This window comes from Meleagris gallopavo, chromosome Z (genome assembly GCF_905368555.1).
Source record: "Meleagris gallopavo chromosome Z, MGAL_WU_HG_1.1, whole genome shotgun sequence".
Taxonomy (NCBI): Eukaryota; Metazoa; Chordata; class Aves; order Galliformes; family Phasianidae; genus Meleagris; species Meleagris gallopavo.
Window position 1 is genome coordinate 34,537,107 of NC_139435.1, and position 27,018 is coordinate 34,564,124.

Below are 27,018 nucleotides of genomic sequence, written 5' to 3' on the forward strand. Positions count from 1 at the left end.
GTAGGCAGTCAGATCTGTGGATCTGTGAGTTCTGGTATCTGCATACTCTGGCCCTGCACACTGCCCAGGAGAAAAAAAAAAGCACAGGTTGATGCTTGCTTGGTGATACAGAAGGAATAACTTCAAGGAACAAGAGAGCACCTCTTGATGTACCACTCCAGCAGGGGAATGCAGCGAGCACGCACACCCACACAGCCCCGTCTCCTGGAAAGATCTGAATTTTTTTTGTTCCCACACAACATGCGCTCTTTTATAAACTTTCACATCAGAATTAACTCATTTATCTCTCGCCTTTCCAGCGACGCTTACGCTCCCTCCGCGTCACCTTTATCTTTTCCGTTTATCCCCCTCAGAGCGCCGCGCAGCAGCGCACCGTCAGTGACCGCCACACACCTGACGCTTGGGGGCGCTCCGCAGCTCAGACTGCAGCTCGGACCCGCGCCGGGGGCGCGGCACAGCGGGAATCGCCTGCCGGCTTCCCGCGCTCTGCCCGGGCTGCCCGCTGCACTCAAATCCCGGCGCGGCACCCGCCCGCCGGGCTCGCGCTGCTCTTCGGCGCCGGCGGAGGGCGGTAGCGGCCGCGCGGCGCCGGCTCCTCCCCGGCCTCTTCCGCAGCGAGAGGGGCGGCATGTGGAGGCCGGGGGCGGCCGCTGCCTTGCGTGCGGCGCGGCGGGCGGCGGCGGCGGCGCCGCGGCGGAGGAGCGGCGGCCCCGGGGAGGCCCCGAGGGCGGGGGCAGCCGCCGCGGTCCGCGGCCGGGCGGTGAGCGCGAGCGGGAGGGAGCGGTCTGCGCCCAGGGCGGGAGGGGGCGAGCCGGCGGCGCCGGGCCGGGCGGGGTGCTGCTGGTCCCGGGGCGGGGAGGGCGCGGCGCCGGGCCGGGCGCTTCCTCAGTCTCTGCGGTCACCACCATGAGAGGCCAGCCGAGGCCTCGCCGGGCCCGCCCCTCTGCTAGGCCGGGGCTGCTGGCAGCCTCCGATGGCACCGAGTGCGGCCGCGTCGGGAGTGCGAGCAGCAGTGAAGCCGCGGCCTCGTGGCCCGACCCTGCGGGTGGGCGTGGCCCCGTGGCTTTTGACCCCGGGAGTTTCGAAAACGCGGAGGTGTCGGTGTGTGTATTTGATCGGCGTTAGGACTTGCGAGGACACGGGGTGGGGCTGTGCTCCGTGCTGGAGAGAACTGAACCGTGCAGAGTAATTCTGAGTTAGAGCGAGAGGAAATAGTTCTTCTCTTTCCTGGTTCTCCATTGTGTGACTTCGATTTTAACAGATGGGAGTGCCCTAGTCTGCCTGGGTCACTGAGGGATTCCCTCTGTGTAATTCCTGTCTGCAGTACAAAATATGAATGTTTAATGTTTAAAGCCTTCAAGGAGCTGTTTGGTTTGTGTGACCAATGTATGGTTTCATGGTCTTCACATTCCGTCCTTTAATGCCCTTTAACTTATTTTCAGCAGCAATTGCAGTATGCTTCAGAGGTGAGGAGCAGTACTGTTCACTTCATGAATTTAAGAAGTACAGGAACTCTGAATGACAAAAGGTAAATTTTGTTCTGAGGATATTCTGGGAATACTTCTATTCATATGAAAATACGTACATCTTTAATCAGCTGGTAGGGCTGTCAAAACTAATGTAACAAACAACACGGCCATGAACAGGAAAAGTGTACTTCTAGGGAGGATCATTTGGTGTGAGTTTGGGAAGCTACATGGGAAATAACTTGTGCCTAAACATGGGCAACTCACCATTTCTCACAGAATCATAGAATTGCTCAGGCTGGAAAAGACCTTAACAGCCATCAAGTCCAACTACAACCTAACCTTTCTACCCAAATTCTAACCCTCTGTTAAATCATGTCCGCAAGCACCACATCAGTTTTTAAACACATCCAGGGATGGTGACTCAACCACTTCCACGGAGAGCCTATTCCAGTGCTTAACAACCCTTTCTGTAAAGAAGTGTTTCCTGATGTCCAGCCCAAACTTACTCTGGTGCAACTTGAGGCCATTTCCCCTTGTCCTGTCACCGGTGAGAAATAACATACAGTGGGGAACGTGGAATTGCTGACATGCGGTGGCAGGGCATGATGTGATGCTTTGTGAGAGACCTCTTATGCAGTGCAGCAGTTGAAGGCCCAGGGAATGCTGCTAGGCACGTGGAACAGTGCACGAGTCCCGCCTGATCCTAAGGCCCTCAGTTCTCCACATCTGCAGGTTTTCCTGGGGCATCCATGACTCAAGTGGTGTGCAGCGTTTTTTGGCAGTTGTCTTACAAGAAACTTAAAAAGAACAAAACATTCTAGTCAGTTGAAAGATACTGAGTCACCTAGTTTGTTCATTGTAACAGCTGTTTTGCCACACCCATTACATAATACATGGTTTCACCCAGTTGTCTGTTGCTAGAGATACCCACCTACAGACTCAGTTAAAAATGACTGCTACAGAGGTAGGTGACTAGATTACATTTAGTTAATTAAAATTATTTAGTCTTTGTTCTCACTTCTTTTACTTGCTTAAAGAAGATAACAGAAGCTGTCTCACAAGTGTTGTAAACCTTAATTATGGGCTATAAAGGTGCTTTGAGACTCTCTGAAGGAGGTAATTGTAAAAGGATTAGTTCATGTGCACATTGTAAATTATGTCCCACTCCTGGATTGCATTGCTGATCCCTGTTGAGAAATCTAATGCTGCATGTAGAGATTGCGTTTGACACTGATGTTTCTAAAGCTCTGCTTGTAGCAGCATTTGGTTCCTTATTGTCAAATGGTGTATATGCCTCAACAGGAGGTGTTGGAATCTATTTGTGGAGCCTCAAACAGTGCTTCTTGCACGGCATTTTCATAAGAAGGCTGTATTTTGTAGTCTGGGTCTGTCTCCTTAATACTCAGGGGCCATAATATCTATAAAACTGAGTACACAATCTTTAGTTAGAGGTCTCTACTACCAAAATATTAAAACTCCACCTCCACATGTAAGGTGCATTGTAATCTCCATTACCATAAGTAGGATGACTATTTGTGTCCTTAGAGGAAATGCTAACCGTGAAACAATATTGATATTTTCCCTGTGATAAACACAACAATAAAATAGCACCTTCTATGTTTTCCCTCTCTCCTGACTATGCGACTATGTGTTATTTGTAGCTCTTTAGATGAAACCACTTACGAAAAACTGGCTGAAGAAACACTGGATTCCTTGGCAGATTTCTTTGAGGACCTCACAGATAAGCCTTTTACCCCAGAAGATTATGATGTCTCTTTAGGGGTATGTTTTAAAGATTTTGTTAACCATTCTAATTCCAGTAGACTTTTTTTTTTTTTTTTTTTTTTTTTCCTTTGGAAGAGAATTTTGCATTAGTCACCTTAGTACCAGCAGTTAAAATGTCTTATTTATTTATTCACCGCTTTACTGCTAAAAATACGCCTTTTGCTAAGAAGTAGCTTGTGGTCCATATAATTTGAGGATTTAAAGAAAGTTTATTCTGTAAAAAAAAAAAAAAAAAAAAAAAAGACATGGGCTCATCTACTATTGTATATTAAGAGGAGAAGAAAACTGATTTCTAATTCTCTATATTTTTCCAAACTCACACTGACCTCAGACATCATCAGTCAGTTCACTCAAGGTAAATGCTAGGTCGGACCTACATGGCACAGTGCATGTGCATCACTGTATGTTACTTGTGGAGCAGTTTATGTGATTGCCCTGAGTACTGAGAGGGAATGTTGGTCTCCATCAGGCATTACAAAGTGTGTTTGACGTGGCTGTGCTGGAGAAGAGCAACAGAGGATGCAATGTTGCAGTAGGTAGCTGCAAAAATGAGAAGTGAGTTTGCCACAGTGGGAAGGCTACAGTCCAATGGGACGCAGGGTAGCTTTTAGCCTGACAATTGGAGTCTTTAGTAGGTCACCTCTCAAATTCTTTGACAGCGGTGACAGGCTAATTAGAAATGCCATTGTGTTTCTTTAAGGAGTTTGTCAGTTTATATATAAAAGTCCTGAAATGGGGTGTATATTACAGCTTCTACGTGACTTGGAGGAGACCACGTTTCTCCCTGCACTGACAGCTGCAATACAGGCCTTCCCTTCAATATGTTTCATCTATTTAGCAAAATTGCTGCTGTCAGTTCGTATCTTACCACTCAGAGATTGCTGACCACAAGCCCCATCAGTCAGGGTTCTGTGCTCAGGATATTGGGCCATGTGATTTGGGTTGCGCTGTGCTAAACAAACAGATCAGCCCTGTAGTTTGTTTCTCTGTAACTGTGTCATCCTAATGTTCATTGTTTATTTTGCATAGCTAGGATAGAAATATTGTTAGTTGGATACCACTGATGCACTTAGCAAGTATTATTTGTTGGTTTAATCAAATATGCAATAATGTTATGGCTAATTACATTTCTGGTGAATAGCTTAACCATTACTATTCAGCATGTTTTGGCATATCAGACAAAAATGAGCAAAAAGTTTATCATCAACCTCTTCAGTATTTTTAAACACTTCATTACATGAGAATCGTGAGTCATCTTTCTGCCCTAATTTTATCTTCAGGCACAGAAGAGTGCTTTGTGCTTGACAGTCGCTCCCTGTGAGGCTCGATGGAATTGTTTTTACATCCATCCTAATTTTTAATAAGTAATCTTTTGTAGCATAGGCTCTATGATGATCTATCATCTTAAAAGTTTCAGTTAAGTCTCCTGAGGATTGTTTCACACAAGCAAGACCGGTACTGTAGCATGCCACAAGGTGGCAAACATGAAAAGGGTCATCTGGTGCCTGTGAGTTCTTAGGAACTTCAGTCTCTCATGCAGTTTGTAGCTTCGAATCCAGGGAGGGGGTGAGGAGAGTCTCTTTTCATGAGTATGTACATTTTACCAGGACGTCACAAACATTCATTCAGTAATACAAAATACATGCAAGAGTATTGAAACAATTCAAATATATTGTATTTTAAGTTCCTAAAAACTCAACTTGTGTTTTCTAGTGTTTCAAAAGTATTGCAAAATACATGATTCGAAGTTTTAAAACCAGCAATAAAAGCTGACTTTTATTTAATTTACAGTGACAGAGTAACAGCACTCCCCAACAGCTGACACAATAAGCACTGGTGAAAAAATGTTAATTCCTTGGAAACCTATTTGCTTACAGTGTGTTTGTAGTACACAGCTTAATATCATGCTGAATGCTTAATACGTGGCACTAAGGAGCCCACAGAAGAATGCTGAGATGATTGTAGCCATATCCAGGGTTAATTATCCCCATGTGCTCATATTCTGTTCTATCTCTACAGATCTAAGACTGCTGAGATACAGAAAACATTGAGTTCATGATGACCAGAGAAGTCCCCTAATCTTGCACTTCTAAAACAGTTTCCAGTTAATATAACTGACTGGGCAACCTGATGGCTGCAGTAATGTATATATTATTGCTCATGCCTGTAGAGGTATCATCAAGCGCAAGAAGAGCATGGGGATTGGAATAAAAAATTCAGACCTTAAGAGTATTATTTCACTGCCGATAATTCCGAAGATATGGCAGAGATTAGGAACATTTAATTACTCTCTAGGAGAAGAAAGCACTAAGCTGCTGCATGCTACAGAGTAAGATGGGGAGGCATTAGGTGGTTGAAAATGAGAGGTAATAATTTATACATAAGGTAGTAGCATTAAAAGTAAGAATAGGTCTAGTAGTACATTCTAAGGTGTAAAACATATAGATCCATTAAATAAGCTTTTTTGTGCTGGAGGCTGTGAAGTATTTGAAAAACTATAGATTACATACAACCAGATTTTCTACCCAAATCATCAAATTACAGTACGTAAAGGTGGAATTTTTGACCAGCATAAACTCAGATCACTTGTCAGTTAATTTGTGTCAAAATATTTTGGGTTTTTTTTTGTTTCAAGTTAGGGCATAAACATTTTTGTTGGCTCCTCTTCTGTATATGCTTGTGAGAATGTCAAAAAGATTAATCATGTTGTCACTTAGAAATGTGCATGAGAAGGAGAACAGAAATGCTTGCTGGGATCATGGCCCAACACTGGCACACCTGAAAGAAAACAGGCCTTCTGGAGTTCAAAAGGGGAACATTTTTAAGGTGTGATTCAGGATCTAGGCACTTCATCAGAATTATTGCAGTAAAGAGTTGTGTTTATTCTCTGGGGAACTGTTACAGTTAAAAAAAAAAAAAAAAAAGTAAAATTGGGAGTCTTGGGAATTCAGTCTCGACACAGAAAGATCCTTGACTCTGAAACACACCAACTCATGCATAGAAAAGGTTGGTTTTGAGTCATGTTTCAGCCTTTCTAAAACAAACTACCAGCTATTCCAAGATCACAGGTCAGAGCTCAGATGTATTCTCTGAGTACTGCTATTGTGAGTGATACAAACACACTAAATAAAACTAATCAGGAGGTTTGAAGTTTAGGTCAGGCTCAAAAATATTCAGGTTGTCTTAAATATTAGTACGTGTTGTCTATTCATAACATTGATTCTTCCAGGCTATTACTACCTGGAAAATATTTGGGAGTGTAGTGCAGATGTGTGAGTTTCTGTTTATTTACTGCAGTGATGTATTTCTTGTCAAGTAACAGGTTACAAATTTAAATTTCTACTTTTCTTTGCGATTCAAGAGTGGAGTTTTAACAGTTAAATTAGGTGGAGACATGGGAACATATGTAATCAATAAGCAAACACCAAACCGGCAGATTTGGCTGTCCTCTCCCACTAGGTAAGTTACATGTAAGGTACGTCACACCTGAAGACTGGGTGGAAATGTACTTCTCCTTTTTCTTAGCGTTGAATGGATTAGATTATCTAATGCCACCAATAGCCCCATTCCTTAACATTTGCTCTAAACATGATTTAATCTAAATGTTTGTTAAGAATTTGTTACAGAGGTTTGTGGCATGGTGTACTATACTGATATGCCTAATTTAATCGAGGAAATGTGTAACAGAGTTTTCTTGTGCTGTTCCAGTCCGAAACCAATGTCTGCAAGAGTATAACCTACTAATAGGGTGAAAAAAAAAAAGAAAAAAAAAAAGAAAAAAAAAAAAAAAAAAAAAAAAAAAAACAACCAACCACAACCACAAAAAAAAAAACAAAAAAAAAAACAAGCCAGCCATGGTTAAAAAAAGCACAAAAAGGCTCTGTTGGAAAAAGAGAGATGGTGATGTTATAATCTAAACTGCTCTTTGTATTTAGACAGGGTGGCTCCTTCCCTTTTAAGCTTGTGGGATTTCCTGCTTTATGTGCTCTCCTACTAGTTGTTTTTGTCAAGCTTCTGCACTTTATGGGAGTCTTGGCTAGCTGTTCCCTCTGCCTTCTCTAATGCTATGTTCTGATCCATTTAGTTTTTCTAGCTGGTTTCACCTGGGAGGGCAGCCAGATATGTGGGGAAGATACAGCTGACTCCCTTTCCAAAAAAGAAATGTCCTCTGCCGCCATTCTTTATAGAGCACATAGAGAGTCAGTGGCTGTTACTGGTGAAGGAACCAGCTAGCTGGAATCTATGAGCATGCCCAGTAGCTATGCAGGCGCGCTTCTTGAAGGCTGTTTCTCTGAGAGAGTGTACTAATTGCAAAACTGGAAATAGTTTTGCAGTAGTTGAATTCTGTAGAAGGTTTGCGTTGGACAAAAAAGAAAAAAAGAAATCAGATTTCAAGAGAAACAATTTTAATAGAGGTGAAGTTTGCCTAAAGAAAATTCTAACCGCTATATTAATCTTAGGTACTGGTTGGTGCACAGCTTATTTTGTGAGTCATCTTTCCCTAATAACTCCTTTCCAATCCCAGAATGCTTTTTTTTTTTTTTTTTTTTTTTTTTTTTAATTAAATAACTTTAAATAACTTACCAACAAGTACGTGATTTTTTAAGGTACTGGCCTAGCAAACTTATTCTTCAGACAGACGCAGGCTGTGTGTCACCATTCATTCATTCATTCATTCCATGTATTTTGCACAAAACAAAATTCCTGGGCCTGGATTCTGCTTCTGGTTTTTGTGTCACTGACACAAAGTTTTCATCTGCTTACAGAAGCCAGAATTCAGAGGTTTGTTACCTATCTGGAGCAAAATCTCAGCTAAGACATCCAAGCACTGGAATATGAATTTGTGAGTGTATGCCAGAGTTCTAGCATTTTTAATTCATCTGTTAGTGAAAAAAAGGGAGAAACCTGAAAATTCTCAGTATTTTTTCAGCATCTGTTATGAAATATGATTCATCAACGAGTGTTCCTTTTTGTGCTTCCTTAACTGATAATAGTGAAATTTCCTTGTGTATTGTTCGGTATGTTCTTATCGTGTGTCAGTACAACCAAGTGAACTTGTTTTTCTATAGCCTAATTTGTTGACAAATTGAGAAGAGAAAAAGTATGTGTGCAATCTGGCAGCAGTAACTCAATGTAAGTCCTTTGACTGGAAAGATTTTTGAACCTTACACAGCACCTTTTAAGGTGATACTGTTGCTCTTATTCTTTAAAAATGTATGCAGGCTTTGTGTGGGAATGTAACCGTTAGCCCTTGTAAGCATTTGTAGAGCTCACAAGATTCTTGCTTAAATTATAAGTGTAAATGAAAACATTGTATTTCTACAGTATTTTGGAGATTCAAAGAACTGTGGCAGTGTTTCATTGCTAATTGTTATCACTAATATTTACCAAGTAACATCTCTGGGTGTAAGACAGTATGAACACATGGTAATGCTGCAAAGACAAAGAAGATCCCGTTCGCATGCAGCAAGTGAGATAGCAGTGGAAGTCATTTATTACTTCTTATAGCTTGGTTAGTGGTTTAAAAGCTCATTTAAATACTGTGAATACTTCAGGGTATTTGAGGTTCAGATTAGTTTTTTTTGTGTGTGTTTGAAGAGAAACTGCAGATTGTTCCTGTGTGTTTGTAGGACAATCTGCCATCTAGCAGACCCTGTCTATAGGTTATCTAAGTTCTTTGTCCTATGAGCTCAAGTCCAGGCATAAGAGTGATGGTTCACCTATTTATCCCTGCTGAACATTTCACTTCCTTCTGGTTTTCTTTAAGCTTCTGTAGCTGTTGCTAGAGGTAGTGAGCACCTTTCAATCATTGCTCCTGTTTCAGATATGGAGAGTTAGGTGGCTACAAAAGTCTGTAATGGAACCCAGGTGTTCCGGTTATTACTTTCTTGACGCTTAATGCAAGAATGAAGAATCAAGCCAACAACTATATAGTAGTAGAAAGAAAAACAGATTTTTAATGCAGAACTCCCATATGGCAGTACATATTTGCATTCAGACGGTAAATTATTTTATTGCATCCAAAAAGTGAGTGAGAATGATGGTATGTGTTCTGCTCTCTTTAAGTTATCTGCATATAACTGTGCTGTAGCAACTCATCAACAGCATTAATTTAGCCTCACACAGACATCCCTTAATGGGATTGTTGTGTATGAGAGAATTATGTGGGTGATGGAGGTAATGGGGGAGACTAGTGCCAAAAGCAAGAAGGACAGGAGCTTGTGTCGGCTTAGAGAAACTGGTACATCTTGCCACCTTTCACATAAGTCTCTCAGATGGCACAGCAGTTCCTGCCAGCTCTGGCCTTTTCTGCTTTGCTTCCTCGCACAGCCTGCACATCTGTCTTCACAGTCTTTCTGGGCGCTTTCTGGGTTACATTATAAATGCATGCCTCCAGCATTTCCCTATGAATAACCTGTACTCACAGCATGTGTTTTGCTTTCCAGTGGGCCCAAGCGCTATGACTGGACTGGACGGAATTGGGTATATTCTCATGATAGAGTATCCCTTCATGAACTACTATCAAAAGAATTTTCAGCAGCATTAAAAACTAAATTGGATTTATCCTGCTTAATATATTCTGGAAAAGAAGATACTTGATGATGTGCCACCTCATGCAAGTTTAAAGACTTTAACCACCAGTGCTTCCTTGGTTTCTGAGTACCTGAGCTTATTTCTGTTGTTGTTTTCTTGACATCACTATGTGCAAGAACATGAAAATAATATATTTTTTCTCTAGCATTCAGTCTTTGAGTTTCTCTGATGCAGCTTGAATGTGTACCCATGCAGTACAGGTCGATGTCCATTCATTCCCATCACTGCATTTTCTACTTTCTTACTGTTGAAATCAACTGCAGTCCTGTTTGAATGTAAGGACTGGCATCGGGTGACCTCTGCCCAGTGCACAAAAGCAAAATTTTTTTGTGAGATATTAACCCTAAACAAGAAATGTCTGTGAATCACAATGATGTAAGTTATGGTACTGTGATGCATTGTATTAAAATTTGCAGCTATTGATAAGGTTTTAGTGTTAGTGCAAGCAAATAATGCAGGGAAGTCAAATTGAACACGTCATACAGAAAATGACTGTGGCAGAGGAGAATTTTTTGTTTTGCAAGATGGATGTAATTTTTCTCTCAGTATTGCAGAACTTGCTCACTTCTCCAAGTTCTATATTCTTTGACATTGGGATATTTTTCTGAGCAAAATTACCTACAGGTCTCTGTGTTTGTAAGCATCATGTGACTGAAAAAGGCTGGTGTGCAGTGTTAAAGCTGTGCAGCAATCTCTCTGCCAACACTTTATTCTCTTCCTGTGATTTTTTTTCTTCCTGTTTCTACTCTTCATAGAGCAAAAAAGATGTAATTTATTGCCTATGTGTTAGTTGGTAAATGGAGATTCTGTCATGCTAGCTAGCAAAAATTTCCACTGCTGCATTTCTTAAGTAAGTGGGCTTGGATTTTCATGACGATGCAACATGGAAACATTTAAAAGCTTTTACATGTTTTGAACCTCGAGAATGCTTTAACACTTGCAGTGTCGCATTATTGCCACTGACTGTTTTTAATTGCCTTTAAAATGGAAGCACAGTTGTTGACTGATTACTGTGATAACATAAAGTATTTTTTCATTGTATTATAAGTATATGGTGTAAGATATTTCAATGCAAGTTACTTTCCTTGCTCATTCTGACACTTCTGATTAGCTTGTCTGGATGCTTTTGGCTAGATAGAATTTTACACATGCCATTAATTCCAGATAGCATCATTGCCCTGTACTTGCATTTGAAGTGTATGTTGTTCCAACTATTTCTCACCATGAATTAAATAGAGAGTACCAGGAACAGGATAATGATTGATTGTGCAGACTGTGATCATGTGAATTGTGCAAATTGTTAAACAAACTGCTTGGTTTTTAAATCAAAATAAGAAAAAGCCAGTATTATCTGAAATAGAAGTTACTGAATGATTCACAACTGGTATGTAAGATTTTTTTTTTTTTCTCTCAAATGAAAGCTGAAACAGGACATCTTTTTGCTATTTGAATTTAAAACTTAAAAAAAAAAAATACAATGCATGGAAAGTGATGGTATTCTGATATGCCTCCTAGTAATTGAAAAAGCTATTTAGACAAATCTGGATAGATGCTCATTGCCTAATATGAGATTGATATATATATATATATATATATAACTTGTCTAATTATTTTTTGACTTTTCAAAAAACTACTTTCCCAAGTAATTTGCAGCTTACCCATCAACATGTATCTGATTTGTATTTTGAAGCTCATTCTCCATGCCCTTTCATCATCATGGAATCATAGAATCCTTTGAGCTGGCAGGAACCTTTAAAGGCCATTTAGTCCTACTCCCCTTCAGTGAACAGAGACGTGCACAGATACATCACATTGCCCGGAGTTTGATCCAGCCCCTCTTTGATAGTCTCCAGGGATGGAGCATCAACCACATCTCTAGGCAAGCTGTTCCAGTGCCCTCACTGTAAAAGACTTTCTGTATATCCAACTTATATCTGCCCTCTTCAAGCTTGAAGCCATTTCCCCTTGTTCTGTCTCCTCAGACTCTGCTAAAGAGTCTGTCCCATTCTTTCCTGCAGCTCCCCTTGAGATACTGAAAGGCCGCTGTCAGGTCACCTTGGACCTCTCTCTTTTTGTACACTTGCACCAAAATAAAGTTGCATGTAGAATCCTTTGTGTTAAGGTGTTATTTCCATGTGTGATTATAAAGACTCCAGTTGTGCATATTATGCAGAATTATTAGTGTTTCTTAAAATGCTTGCTTTAATATTCTATTCAGGACTTGGCTAGCCAGGATGGCCTTTCTAAGAGCATTTCAGCTTTCATGTTTGAAATGCCTTCCCCTTCTCCTGTAGCACTATTGCTATTTATGCAAACTGTTTCCTGGTTTTAGCTAGCTGAATAACAATGTGATTTAATCTAACTGGGAAAGATGAATAGCATCAGTGAGATAGAAGGAGGGATTCTTATCCACGTATACAAAGTGAATCATAGGACGTGACTCATTTCTGCTCTAATACTGGTATGGAATTCTAAGTAAGGCAAGGCCTTAAACAGCCATCGTGCCTGTGAGTGGAGGCACAGGAGGAGTTCTAATCCTGATGTCAGACTTCTCATACTGCCCCAAGACAAAATAAGTCTTCTGTAGTATTTTTGACTTTTGTAACTTACCTATATTAACGGATTGCTCCACAGTTACAAACCTGATGTCATGTCAATTGTTTCTTTCTTCACTTCTCTGAAAAGGAAGACCTGAAGGAAAATCCTCTGATACTCATTACAGACAGTCAATAAGAATACTTGCATTACTGGTGGCTTTTTCCCCACAAAACAGTTGCTCTGTCCTCAGTAGAGGAAAATATGGAAAATGCTTTTGAAGGACAGATTTTGGTATCTGAAATTATACTGAATGCTCAAGAGAAAGGGAGGTGTGTTTGTTTTTTTCTTAAGGTGTATCAGAGTGTTCTTCAACAGCTAATCACTCTTTCTGCAGTTGATAGTGTTTGCTCCTGTCATACAACCTGAACGTCTCAGCATTTCTAACCTTGCTAAAGGTTTCCTGTGTACCAGCAAGTCCTCTAGAAATCTGTATAAATTCAGGTAGTGGAGCTTAGCGTTGCACAACTGCTTTCTATCTGTGGTGGTCGTAACATAAGTTATGTGCCTAAATGCTTGGCTGGCGTTTCTTGTTTCAGTTTTCTTTCTGCTTGTGGTAACTCTTAAGCAATGTTATCTCCTGTCTGCATGGTTGTTCCGTATGTTAACTCGTCTTGTCTTGTTCTTTAACATTCCTGAAGTCATTTAGCAGCTTGAGAAATTGGACATAGATGTGTTCTGAAGAACTCATAGGTGAGTAGGGGTTGGGGAACGGTGGGGTGGGGGGACAGCATGGAAATCATGTGTAATTACTGTCAGCTTTGCATCATTGTACTAACCAGTGCTGGAATGTGAGAGTGTCTGCAGGAGTGAGTCCTTGGAAGGAAGGCAGAAGCCTGCCAAAATACTTAAAAGAACATTGAAAATAAAGAAGGAAACCTGGGAGAGGTGGAAGACAGTCAGGAAGAGATTGGCTGTGCCCAACGGTTGGTGGTGCTGGCAGGACACAGGGGGACCATGGGCAAGCTATGTCTTGTGGCATTTGGGAATGGCATTTTAATTTCACTATGCACACCACTATTCACATTAGTTTAACACTATTATTTTACAGTTTTACCCTATCAAGCAGATGTTCCAGTCCCTGTAGCTGTTGACTTTTTAACTCTCATTTAAAGATAAGAAAAAGTTGTTTGGTGTTATGTCTCTCTCTATCCCAAACTGTTGTTAATGTAAACTGTACTGTTAAAATAAAGACAAGATTTGTGGAGATAGGTGCTGCAGCCTGTTTCCCTGGGGACAGAATGAACAGAGCTATGAACAGATACATTTTTTTCAAACAGTAGTTGATTCCAAATCTCTTCTGGAGTTCAGGTTAAGGGATGACAGACAAAGTTTACATCAGGAAAGAACAGATTTGTTGGCATGAGCCATACAGAGCTGCTGCTTCTCCCTCCGGTTTGCTCATTATTTAAAAAATACTGTTCTTGTAATTATAGCAAATGATCAGTATTGCAGTGAGTAATTCCATAAGCATTGTTTGCTTCCAGATGTAGGTTCCTGTATCAGCCACCTGTGTTCTCTGCTGTTCTTCTAAAAAGTAAAAGGGAATATGCCAAGTCAGTAGCATTACTCCTCTTTAGAACATACCAGCACTGAGCATCATACAGCCAACGTTGCCAAAGTAGCCTCAGAACACGAAAACATTCTAAGAATGAACAAAGTTTTAAAATATTCATTAAGGAAAAAAGACACCCGGCACAATGTAAACCAAATAGGCGTGCCTGGGTGTCAGACCACATTTCCACTCCCTAACCCTCGATTCGGGCTGCTGTTGTGTTACTGATGGTAGAGCTTCTCAAGAGCTGACAGAAAACATCGAGTTGCTGAATTCGGCCCTTTGCCTCATTTGTTTTTGCTGTTTAGAGCATTTAGAGAGCTGTGGTTGCTTAAAGAGTGCTGTGTGCACGGGCACGTTAATTATTAACAACATCTACCAGTTTGCCTTTTGAAAATAAATAACATTTGAATCCAGTCTCAACGTGCTGTCAATAAAATGCGTTCTCTCTCCCCTCCTCTCCCCCCCTCTTCCCCTTCCAAAGTCCAGCGCCTGGGCGAGGAGCAATGTTTGCCTTTCCTTATCTCGGTTTCTGCCTGAGGCTCCTTGTGCAAACAAACCTAACGAGAAGGAAACGACGTCTGAGCGAGTGCGGAATGCTCCGGGAATCCGGAATATTTAGCAAAACCACCTGCCCTTGGGAAAGGGCGAATGGCGCGGTGCCAGGGGGCTTCCGAGCCGGTTCTGTTTCACAGATTAATTTTAGAGAAGCTCTCATGGCGAGAGGAGATAAGGGATTCTCGGTGACACGCAGGAGAAACATGACTCCAAAGAATCTTGTTCGGGCTGTTTGGTTTCGCCTTCCTCCTCTTTTCAGCTGCAGGACGGCGGAAAGCTGATCCCGGCTGAAATTCCAGCCTGAAGCACCGGGGGGACGGCGCGGGACGGCGCTTCTGCTGTGCTGCGCTGCGCTGTGCTGCGCTGTGCCGCGCTGCCCGCCCCGTCCCGTCCCCGCCGCCCCACCTCGGGGCGAGGCCGGCACCTGCCCCGGGACCCCGCCCCGCTCTGCCCCCGCCCTCTACTCGGCAGGAAATCGCCCGACTCGGCGGCGCGGCGGGGCAGGAGCGGCCGTAGCCGAGCCCCGGCTGTCTGCAGCCCGCTGCGGGCCGGCGGGACGCCTTCTCCGGGCGAGACTCCGTCAGCAGGCGAGTAGCCGCGGAGGCAGGTGCGGCTCAGGTCCCCCTTCCACCTCCCTTCGTCGGCGGGAGCGGGGCGCGCACCTGGGGCGGGCGGGGAGAGGCTCGTCGCTAACAGGATTAGGCGGTTCTCGGTGACTTTTTCTGCGCTAAGTGCTTCCCGGGAGAGCGCGATACGACGTGGGAAGCGGCGGCGGTGCCTCGGATGAATCGGGGATTTTGTTTACCCGGTCTCGTCCCCCTCCGCAGGGGCGGAACCCGGGAGGCGCCGAGCCGCGACGGCGGGGTTGGGGCCGCCTTTGTTTTAGGCGAAATTCCTCCGGTCTTTCTGTTGGCACATCCTGAGCGGATTCCAGCCGTGCCTTGGGCTGTGGCTAACTGGGTCAGGGGAAGTTTCGAGTTAGAGGAGCCGTGAAACAAAGGAGCGGGCGGCTTCGGGAGCCGGCCCCGCGCTTCGGGCCGGGGGCGGCGCTGCGGCTCGGCGCCTTGTGCTCGCGCTGTCCGCCGGAGCAGCCGGTGCCGAGTGGCCGCTCTCTGACGTCCTGCCTCAGACCTGTTCCTTCTTTGTGTTCTTCCAGGGCGAAGGAGTACGTGCTGTTCGGGTACGGAAGGATCATACGTAGAGATCTTTCACGCGAGTTATCTGAGAACCTTCGTTCCCCCGGTGCGTCTTTCTAACTGTCGCTCCTCTGGAATTTCTGAGTAACTTCCTGCGCTCGGGGAGCCGCTGGCGTTGGACGCGGCGGCTGGGCAGCGCGGGGGAAGGCCCGCAGCAGCGCTCCGGTAGGGGCCACCAAAGGGCTTCGCTTTAACCTCTGGGCGCAGCCATCGAGGTGGCATAGCGACACGTTGAAATGGCTTTGCTTTTCTTTTATGTAACCGAATTTTATTTTCGAGGTAGTTATTTAGGACTGTGATTCAGAGGAAAATAAAAAGGAGCAGCCACGTACGGTGCGGCTGGTGAAACTGAGGCGTTCAGAATCGAACGCTGCAAGTGCGAGCTTCTCCAGCAGCAGCACCTGCCGGCTCTCACAGGGTGTGGGTGGAAAGGGGCTGCGCTAGCGCAAGAAGTTTGCGTTTGCCTGTTTATAGGGCTCCAGCGTTCTTGAAAAGAGCTGAAGTTGCTGTTCGTGCATGTTTGTCATTTAGAGATGGGGAGGTTTGTATTCAGTATCATCTAGTGCTTACTGGAGCTTCTGTCAGGCTCCGGAGGAAGCTTTCTGCATTCATTTGACTTGCAGGCTGTTATAATTGCTTACAGACTGTTACATGCAAAATTGCTCTGCGCCCTCAGCACTGCATTCCCTGGAAGTGCTGTGGCTGCACATCCCTTGTGATACAGCTGCTGTGGGTCAGGCACCGTGATGTGCTTCAGTGGCACTGGGCTGCCCTACACTGGGTGCTGAGAGACCAGAGACAGACTCTGGAGTTATGCAGTGGGGTCAGGGTGATCCTAGCACTTTGCATGGACTGTAATCTCAGCAGAGCTCCTCAGAATTGCAGCACTGAAGTAATTAAGTGTCTGATACTTTTTTGATTGCTTAATACCCCCTTTCCTGGTTTGGTGTCTGTAAAGACAACCAGGAAATCTTTCTTAGCAATTAAAATGGATAGGTGCTGATGTGGCTCCCAAAATGAGATGCGTTGCTGCACCTTTATAAAATCCAGATGTGTAAAAGAAATAGAAATTTCCTGAGTTATTTATTCAGGGTAATCCCTGAGTGGGAAATGACAAAGTACTCCAGGACTGCTTCAGAGCAGCCTCCAGCTTGGTGGGAATTCAGACAACAGACAGCATCTGTGTGTGCCCACAGCCAGAGGCAGTGTCTGTCCCCAGCACTTCCTTGTGAGGGAGGGAAATCTCTTGTTACAAGACTGCTCTGTTTAATTGCTACAACAACAGTCTCAAGGACAGTGTAACTTTCATCAGGCCTGGCTGCATCAGTTTTTTGTGCTTTTGGAGCAATCCTGAAACCAGTCCTTCCAACAAAGAGAAAAAGAAAGCACTGACATGGTGCATTGTTGGTAGAGTTTGCTGAAGCTGGAGACTTTCCTGTCTGGCTTATTTTCAAACAGGTATGAAAAGGTGCATTTATAGGAGGAGAAAGGGGAGGAAGAATGCATTAAATCAGACCCTGATCATTGATATCAGCTGCGTTGAGGCCTGTGAATCCTAACCAGCAAGTTACAGCAAACTACCAACTTCAGAGGGCTTCTCAAAAATGAGACCATTGATTTGCCAAGCAAACGTTTATGGCAGTGAGGCTGCAGGAGATGGTTTCTAGGTCTGTGTTCTAATGCTTGTCTTGCTTGATAATGGGGAATGCCTGGGAGTGGGGAGTTGCCCAGAGGGCAGCCACACCACAGTGGGTGTTGGTGGTTTTCATGGTCACAATGAAGTAGATTCACGTCATCTGTCACAGTAAAGGTTTGGTTTCAGCCCCGTGGCCATGTACTTTGATTCCCAAGAGAATTATTCAAGTCTTCTGCTTCTGCTTGGATTTCTGTCCCTAATGCTTTTGTCAGAACAAAGCTGTGGAACCCTGGGATGCTCTTCTCAACTGTCTGAATTCATACACCTTCTACTTTCTAACATATGCTTGCTTCTTGTCCCCAGAATCTGCAGAGCTTCTTCTTGTCTGCTAACAGTGTGGTGCTGTTTTGTTGTTGTTGTTGTTGTTGTTTTTTTACCAGTTCTAAGGCTATCCCTACAGCCACGTAGCACTTTAGAAAGGGTTTTTGGTTTGTTTTTTTTTGTGAATAGATAAACCATGATTTATTATGTGCTGCAATTAATTTATTTTATTTACTTGTTTGTTTCCAAAACAAAGCCTGCATTTAATAGTTAAAGCTGAGGTTACATTTATTTTAGATGTTGCATAATTAATGCAGGCACTGCTTGTAGTGGGAATGGAGCAGCTTTGTGCAGCTGTGAGGACCACTGGATTACTTTAACTGTTACACTTGGATTGTTTCTTAGTGTTTTTGTTTTAAATCAGGTTAGGTTTTTATTTCAAGTGAGAACGCAGAGTGTGCTGACTCCCTTCTGTCCAATGCTTACAGTGTTTATGATCTGAGTTTAGAAAATCAGGAGCTGTGGGAGCTCTGTCTGTTATCTTGTATGCCATCAACCCTGCTGTATATTCATGAGCTGCATGTTTTGTTTTAGGAAACATGAACTACCCAAGGCTTCCTGAATTTAGGTCAGGTTGTCATTGTGTATCTGGAGTGTTGGAACCACAAAGATAACAGCAGTTCCTAATCTGGAGCTGTGGAGAGGATGAAACTCATCAGTGCTGTATTTTCACATGTATAACATCGTAAGGCAAAAATGCTATGTGATGTGATATTAGGGTCAGTCAGAAGCACGTGAAGAAAAGGGCAGAAGCTCATCTGACAGCCTCATTTTGTTCTGATTTTTCCTTTCTGTTCTGTTGTCATTGCTTCTCCTGCCCCACCAATTAATAGTTGCTGTTGAGAAATTTATTTCTTACAAGCATGGGTTTTATCTCAGGTGTGGTCTCCATACACATGAAATAGCAGATGCAGGATCACAGCTTGGAGGTGGCTGTGCTTCCACTGAGCGAAGTATAAGGTCAGGTATTTTGGACTTACATTTTTCCTCACATTGGCTTAGTAATACTTCTCACAAAAACTTTCTGTTATTATTCTGTCACACCAAACTAATTCTTTAACATCAGACCCCACTGTATTGATAAACTGAGCTCAGTAGTGCCTGGGTTCATGTTAACCGAAGCTTCATGTGTTTGTTCAGCTTTTTTTTTTTTTTTAAAGGGAAATCATTAAAGAAAACCGATAAATCTCCCTTGAATGTCACTGTTGACAGCAAGACTGTAGTCCAGCTTGCTCTCTGTTCTAACATCTGCTTCATCATCTAGCTCTGCTTAATAGCCAGCAGATTTGACTACTGGTGTCTCTAGCCTCCTTAGCACAACTTTGTATAAGCTGATTCTGAGAATCTCCAGGAACATATGGGCTGTTCGGGTGAGGGATGCTCTCTAGGGAGGGGCCAAAAGCAATTTCAATCACCGAAGCTGTGCAAAAGAAGTTTCTGAATCCTCCTCTTTCTGTGAAATTGCTCCCTCACTCCCCAAAATCTGAACCTCAATGCTCCTTTGCTTTAAGACTGTTTGCAGCTTTATGTATGCACTGACTGTTTCCCACACTGCTCTTGTCTGTATGGTCCAAACGAAACACACGTGCTCTTCAGGTTAACGATTGTCAGCTGTTGTTATTCTCGTCACACACGAATAAGTGTGTAGGAGAAGACCTTTGGTTTTTTGCTCGCTCCAAGACAGAATTCTTTGCTCTGTAGGTGTTGGAGAGATTTTTGTTGTTGAGAGATGAGGAAAAAAAGGATTCTCACTTTCCAAAGACTGAAAGTAATTTTTTTTCTACACTGGGTGATTGTGGTTTCTTTTGGAGTTGAGTCTGAAGCGACTGAAGATGTGATCGTGCTTCTATCATCAGTTTTTACAAGAAGCATGCTCTGTACCCTTTTAAGAGAGTACAACTCCTGTTTTCATCTATGAAGGGATAGAATAAAAAGAAGGTTTTGCTTTGATCTTATAAATGTTTCTTCAGTGCAGAAAGGGATTTTTGACATTTTTTTCCCTTCTTCCTGAAACACGGCTTGCTTTCCACTGCAGTTGAGTGTAGAATTTTTAGAGTGTTTCTGCAAAACACTCTAAAATGTTTGGAGTGCTTCTGAATTGCTCTTGAAAGGTTGAAATCACTCCCCTCCCCCCCCCCCCCCCCCCCCCCCCCCCCCCCCCGACTTTTTTGTTTCAACTAAGGAAGCACAGAAAAGAACGGAAGACTTGAATCAAGTTTAGGGAAACCTAACAATTTTCACATGTCCTTTTTCCCTGTAGATAGTTTATCTCAATAAGACTGTGGCAAATGTTCCAAGCTTTGATATATTGCCACAGTGCACTCTATCCATTTATTAGAAATATGTGTTACTGGATATTCTTAATTTTGTGAACTGAGTGGCAATTAACGTGGAATCGGTGGGGAGAAGGTTGGCAATGTACAAATACACTGAGTAACCAAGTAATCTTTTTAGCTGAACTTCTAGCTAAAACTTCTAGCAGCTTCTTGATGTCATCTATGTGGATATGGCTGAGGGCCACAAGTTCCTAAAGTTGATACAAATGCTTTTTTTTAACAGCTTAGTTCTTAGATTAAGTTTGCTCACTGGTATGTATGTGTCCAGTTAGGAAAATTGTGTTGTGTCCTTTCAATAAAACTCATTCTTCCTGAAACAATACAAAGTTGGAAGAAGGGGAGTGGATGACATTCCTCAGCAGGACACAATGGATGAAAGTATCTTTTGTTTGCTTTGCAAAAGTAGACCTTCGTTAACAATGGATGTACTATAGTAGCTTTGAATTTCTGTTTCAAATAAAGTCGAAGGAAATTGATGAACTGTTTCAGCCCTTGCTCACTCTAAATTGCCAGAATCAGTCCTTGGAAGTAACTTATGCTTCTTGAATGAGTCTGGTTGTGATCGTCTGTACAAGGCTAGTTGCATGGCATGTGCTCCACTAGGATAATTGGTCTTTCTCTAGAGAAACAAAAGGTAGACCAGAGGTGCACTGAATGGTTTTCAGACTTTGCTTAGCATACTATCTGTGAAAAGCACTTTGGGGAAACTTTTCTAAGAAAGATCTGCTCCTTAGATCTATGAGGGAAAACTTTAAGGTTAAAAAAGTGCGACAGAGAACAGAAAGAAGAAGAACCAAAAGTTTTGAGAAGAAATTGTAGAGATAACAATGTTGATTACAACACTGACTTTGAAGGAAGATTGGATTTTATCACAACATTTTTACGTTTAGTAAAATTGGTTATTAACATAGACTATTGCAGTTAGAAGGTTCTCAGCAAAGTGGAATTGTCAAAAATACTGCCTACTTCATATCTTTTCCTTTCCTGGTTAGTACTGCTTTTGCAGTAGACCTTCAAAGCTATCAGAAGTTAAAATGTATGCAAGCTTAATGATGCCAGCTGTGCTTAGAGACTTCTAGTAGTACTTCACTTTCTTAAGCTTCTTACTACTTTCTATACAGATGTTTGTTGTTGTAGTTAAGTGCTTTTTTGGACCTGCAGAAGCAATTCATTTCTTAACTTAATTTCTGTGTGTTTCATATGTTACTTTTCTTAGAACTTTGCAAATTTTCACTCTATATTCCTTATACGTAAACATGCAACTAGGTAGGTGAAAACTTGAAAGTTCCCCTTTGCTGGTTATTTGTAGTGGTACTCCTTCAAATTAAGAAGTGCTTAATTTTGTTTTGCTCTTCCAGGACCAGTCCTATAGATTGCCTATTAGTATTAGTTAGCAGTCGTTCTGTATGTGCATAACTTGTGTGAACATAACCTATACATTCGACTAAATGTTTAACGCCTAATGTGGGTAATACAGGAGTGTAAGTAGCAAAGGACCCGGCAATTGTTATACAAAGAAGTTGTCATTGAGCTGAATCTTTTACAACTTAAATAATGAAAAATTATGTTTTTCATCTTAGAAGTTTATAAATGCAATATGAAGTCACCCCAACAGATGTACAGAAATACAGATGTGCCCATAATAACAGAGAATGACTAAGCTATACAACGTACAGGAGTTGTAGCTAAAGTCTTTAAAAGGACCTCCTCTCCCATCTGTCCTTTAGTACTTCGATATAAGTATTATGCACCTGTGTAGTAATGTAAGTAAAATTATATATTAAAGTTTTGTATTTACCACATTGGGGTTTGAACATCATTAAAGCAGTTCCTTAGTTGGCCTTTCTGCAATCAGATAAGCCTACTGCGGTTTGAAGGTGCTGCAGCGTTTCCGACACATCGCTATTATTTCAACTTCTGCATCATTTCCACCTTTGTAGGTACTACCTGAGGCCACCTACCTCACAGCTCAAACAATTTTGATGTTCTAAGTGGCTTCTGGCATTGTGTGAGGCACAATAGAATGACTAGTAGATATCCTAATGGAGTCTTTAGCTTTCTTAATTCCGTCACAAGTCAAGTAAGGGAAAGTTTTTCCATTCCGTTTTTGGACAGTTTAGATCTCACTTCCAATGTTTTCTTGGTGCTGAGGAGAAAAATTGAAAAAACAAAACAAAAACCCAAAACTTTGTCTTCCCCAGTGTCTTAATTAAAAAAAAAAAAAAAAAAGTCTCAAGTTTTCTGTGCAGATCTCTGTCATTTGACGAGAAGTTACTGAGTGTTCCATTAGTACTTGGAAGATTATAGGCAGCAGAGATTTAGCAAGGGATTAGTCAATTGGAGAGTGTGCATTATCCGGCCAGGCTTAGAACCGTGATTGTCTCTTCAATCATTTTCATTAGTGTCTTATTCAAAGATCGAATTATGTAACAATGACGTTTCAGGGGAATCCGGTAGGAGTTTTTCTTTGTTTTGTTGGTTTTTTTCCCTCTCTTGCTAACTCTGTAAGCCTGGAAGAGGGGGAGAAAACATTATTTCTATGCTTGAAACTTGCAGCATGTTTGAAAAACGGCAGTTCAGATAAGTGAAGAAGCATGACTTCAGCTGCAGAATCTGCATTTGGATGATAACTTAGCTGCTGAGAGAGGCAGGATGCGCTACAAGAAATATATTACTATTTTAGAAGCAGCAATAGGAATCACTCCCCTTAACAAGAGGGAGCTGCTTCCTGAGGGTAGACATGCAAACCTGTGGCAACATCCAGGGTAAGTGTGAAAATGTTATCAGGGAAAAACAACAGGAAAACTTCTGTTCATCTTGCAATTTGAAAACTTTTTATTAGGAAAGAAGTGTGTTGTTCAAACAGGTAATCTTTTTTTCATACCTTCAGTACAGTCTGTCTCCTGCAAATATAGTAAAACATGGTTTTCCTGGAGATTTCTGTGTACCTTTTTCTCTCTGGCTACCAGAATAATCAGATGTTATTTCTAAGTGAGGAATTTGCTCAAGAACAGAATGAAAATGAAATAGTTGCTGTTTTATGTGTGCTGCTTTTACTGCTAAATCTGCTATGTGTGTGTCTGTCCACTCCTCAAGCTGCCCTTTTTGAGAAAATATATACTCTACTTTTGTCCATGGGAGAACTAATAGTTTCTAAAAGTGGAAAAGAAAAACACTTTTCCACACATGTGCATCTTTCCTCCTCTGCTATGAAGCAAAAGTTCCTCATACCTAGAAATACTATTTTCCTGAAGGAAAGTTTTAGTTATTAAAAGATAAATTAGCAAAGACTACTAAATATTCAAACTATGAAATGCAGAGCGTTGTTTTGTTTAAAAGCAATACAGAATGCTTCCTTCTGCCATACAGCTCAGTATTAGGTTTCAGAAAGCCTTGTTCATTGGTGTTGCCCTCGAAAACTAATAGCCTGAAAAGGACGTTCGTCATTTTTCTTGCCCACCTGCCCCTCTACAAGTAGCCTCAACGGATGGGCATCTTCACAGCCCTTCTGGTCCCTCACCTTCTGGTTCTGTGTTAGAATGACATAGTACAGAATGCGTGAGGCTTTTGTTCATGAGTAATGGTTAGACATGTTTCTACTGGTTTGGGATAGTTTTGTGTAAACAAGACTTCAAAGTGAAGATTGAAGTAAGATGTGAATATTAATCTACGACTGATGCACATTTACTCTGTAATTTTTTCTGCAAGAGCACTTCCTCTAATGGTGACAGTGAAAACAACTCCAACCCAAAGCACAGGATGATTTTTCAGTTGTGCCACCAAGCCCATAACAGGTAGTCTAGCAGTTGAGTCAATGCCAACAGTTTCCAGACTTACCAGCGTTAATTCTGCAAGTTTTTCCTATGTTTCTGATAGTATACTGAAGAGCAGTTGGTGTTGCTGTTGCTAAACTTTGCCTGTTAAAAGGGATTCTTAGTACAGTATATTTGGACATGGGACAGTGTAGTGTCCTAGACTGTGACTTCCTTTGATTGTTCGTGTATGTTATCTACAAGCCAATCTCTTTGCATTTTGCAGCCACTCTTTATATGTTGACAAAAGACTTCTATGATTGCTCTCGAAGCATTGAGGAATTGTGTTGGAAACCGCTGGTATATTCTTGCCAAATTCCTCTTTGTTTTCAAGGGGGCTTGTTTGGCCAGAGGTGCAGCTTGAAATAAGCAGTCCAAAAATGAAACTAGCTAGCTGCAGCTTCCATTACTTTTTGTTTTGTGAGTCAAATATGTGGCTGCTTAGCTTTCATCTACTACTGATATCAGTATAAAAAAGACGATTTCCAGTGTTCTTAATCAGGCGTCTCCCTCCTTTCACAGAGATTTAGTTGATACAATTGTTGTATACACTTGAAATTCCAAGCAGTTTAAGATGTATTTGGATTACATCTGGATTTGCTATTCTGTCTGCTTCACAAAAGCAGAAAAGCTGTTGTCATTGGAATAAGGTAGGGATCCTGTTGTATTTTCACTGAATTTCAGAGAGCTAAGTACTGGTAACCAATAATTGCTGTAACATAAAATAAGTTCAAGAAAGGAAAGAAACACTGATTTTTTTCATAGTTGCGGGTGGCTTGTTCTGTGCAAGAGAAATAAGCAAATTAATAACTCAGTTTGTTAACATCAGTTTATCAAACAACTTCTGTCAGGTTCACATCAAGAAAAAAGCCAAAATAAGCATTTTAGAAGTCTATATGTGTGTGTAAATTTACATCATAAAACAGTTTACAAAAGCTAATACTGAATGTTAGGTGTACAGGCCCCCATCTGACAACTGCACACTGTGCAAATTCAGGTGCATTCCTAATTTCTTCCTTTACTGCACTTAATTATTTCCTAAGATAAAAATTAGCATTGGAGTATAGTGCCAGTTCCAATACTATTACCTGCAAGTTTTGAAAGGAAAATATATATAATTTTGCTAAGGCAATTATTTGCATTTACATATCAAAGACATTAGAAAATATGTTTTCCTATTTCCATTTTTACTTGGAATAGTGATGTGATTTCTGTGACAGGTGGATTTTCATAAATTTTGACATCTTTGTATGGTGTCAAATTATGATATTAATGATGACATGGTTTCATCTTTCTTGTGTAACTTTTCTGTTCCTTGCAAAAGAGTAGTATTCTGCATACAGCCTGGAACTATGAAGACTGGAACACTAAAGCTGATTTTTTGTTCATAATTTGAATATGTTGTTGCTCTTTGTTGATAATAGAAATCCACATTAAGCACTGTTTTGTTCTGTGACTTCAGAAATCCTACCTTGTTTAAAAAAGTAGTGTGTTTGATTTTAAGAAATGTACTGGAATGCTGGAACAGCCAGCAGAGAGGGAAAATAACATTTTATCTTCACAGTGTAAACTGCACAGGTGCTTGCATTTGTGAGGCTTTGAAGAAATTAATGAGACTGAATGTTTAAAAAAAAAAATCAGAGAAGTTTGAAGTGTCCTTTTGTGAACTTGGAAGCTCATTTTGATTGTACTCAGGGGAAGAGTGAAACAAAAGACATCAATAAAATAGGTAGACTTGTAGATATTTGGGGAAGTTCTGCAGAGTGATTTCACTATTTCTTGTGGCTTTCCTGCTAGAAAGAGTAGCTAAGGATTATTAACCTAAAAGAACCCATAGAAATTATTTAAAGAAAAACAACCAATCAATTGCCATGCTTGCACCACTTCTCTAGGGAAGTCTGACTGTATCTTTGAAAGTGGGATACTTTGGAAAGCTGCCCTTTGAGAGGAATTAAAACAATTAAGAGGTATTGAGGGGGAAAATAATTGTAACCAAATGCTTAGTATTTCTTTTAAGAGTTTGCCCTTCACTGTAGTGAACCATTCATTTTTCTCTTCTCCTACATAAGATAATGAAGGGCTACAACAAGGGGTGGGGAGAGGAGGAGCACTCTAAGAGAGATGCTTAATGGCAGTGAGATAGGCAGTGAAAATACTGCTTGTGCAAAGGAAGGTTAATGAAGGCCTGCTGAGCAGTCCTAAGTAGGGAAGAAGTAGGCAGCTGGCAGGTGGAGCTGTTAAATTAGCAGCTGAAGTAACTGAAATACATGTATTTGTTCTTACTGAGATTATGCTCAGGATGGAATGCTGTTACTAGTTTAACTCTTCACAGACTAAGTCAAAATTAAAAGCCAAAATGCCTTGTGAGGAGTACAAGAGCAACAAATGGAAAATGAATGTGCTTCTTGTCTGTACCTTGTTTTGCTTCCAAAAATGTCTTGTGCTCTTATGTGCAGGCCTGTGTGGTTGCTTGATGAAGGTCAGTGCTTGACTTGAAGTTTGTAATGGTGCTGCAAGTGTATATATTGGTGGGCTTCTCCTTTACTTGAGGACTGTTTCGACTGACTGCTAGGGAAGCTAAAGCATGCCAAAGTAACCAGGAAAATACATTTTATATCTTCTTTATCTCAAGGACCTAGGCATCCCAGGCTTTCAATCACTCCCTTGTGATTGTACATAACTAAAATGAGACTTTATTTTTCAGGGAACAAACTACTGCACTGCCATCTCCTTGTGAGTGGGACTGGGAGCACAGCTGTACGTCACGCCCAAAGTATTTCACTGCAAACAGACCAAAACTCTCAAAAATCAACATTCCTCACAAGGTACTGGTCAAGTTACGTCAGCTAGAATCACTCATTAGTTTGAAACGATGATTTTTTGTTGTGTGCTGTTTATATTGTTCATTCTTTTAGCTATGTTTTTAAAAGGTTTTGCGAAGCTATATTCAACAGAGTAATACATGAAATAGAACTAGTTCTTCTGGATTTCTCTAGTGACTTAGGATGAACACATACAGGTTCACTGAGAGCTTGATGTATTAGAAGACTGAAGAGGAGAGACTTGTGCAGTGAACTGTGCTAAAATTATGCAAATAATCA

The 27,018-nt window shown here is 41.6% G+C and overlaps 2 protein-coding genes across 9 annotated transcripts in view; both read left to right on the forward strand.

The window, feature by feature from the left end:
• Positions 1 to 407: 407 nt before the first annotated feature.
• FXN (frataxin) lies at positions 408 to 11,958 on the forward strand. 3 transcript variants are annotated; one of them, XM_085213756.1, is made up of 6 exons: positions 408 to 760; positions 1,443 to 1,528; positions 3,131 to 3,251; positions 6,616 to 6,713; positions 8,021 to 8,097; positions 9,701 to 9,839. In XM_085213756.1, exons 1-5 carry the CDS (start codon positions 629 to 631, stop codon positions 8,091 to 8,093), a joined length of 510 nt encoding a protein of 169 aa, XP_085069882.1. In that variant the 5' UTR covers positions 408 to 628; the 3' UTR covers positions 8,094 to 8,097; positions 9,701 to 9,839. The 3 variants fall into 3 exon arrangements, with proteins under 3 accessions (XP_085069882.1, XP_085069880.1, XP_085069881.1); XM_085213754.1 differs by lacking the exon at positions 8,021 to 8,097 and having other exon boundaries at positions 416 to 760; positions 9,701 to 11,958; XM_085213755.1 differs by lacking the exon at positions 8,021 to 8,097 and having other exon boundaries at positions 418 to 760; positions 1,446 to 1,528; positions 9,701 to 11,958.
• Positions 11,959 to 14,987: 3,029 nt separating this feature from the next.
• TJP2 (tight junction protein 2) overlaps positions 14,988 to 27,018 on the forward strand; it is a 63,877-nt gene continuing 51,846 nt past the window's right edge. The window contains exons 1-3 of one of the 6 annotated variants that reach the window (XM_085213740.1): positions 15,023 to 15,163; positions 15,713 to 15,798; positions 26,622 to 26,742. The gene's annotated coding sequence lies outside the window, so the exon portion shown is untranslated. Of the gene's footprint in view, positions 15,164 to 15,712; positions 15,799 to 26,621; positions 26,743 to 27,018 lie in introns of all 6 variants that reach the window. The other 5 variants (XM_085213741.1, XM_085213745.1, XM_085213744.1 and 2 more) reach the window with 5 other exon arrangements.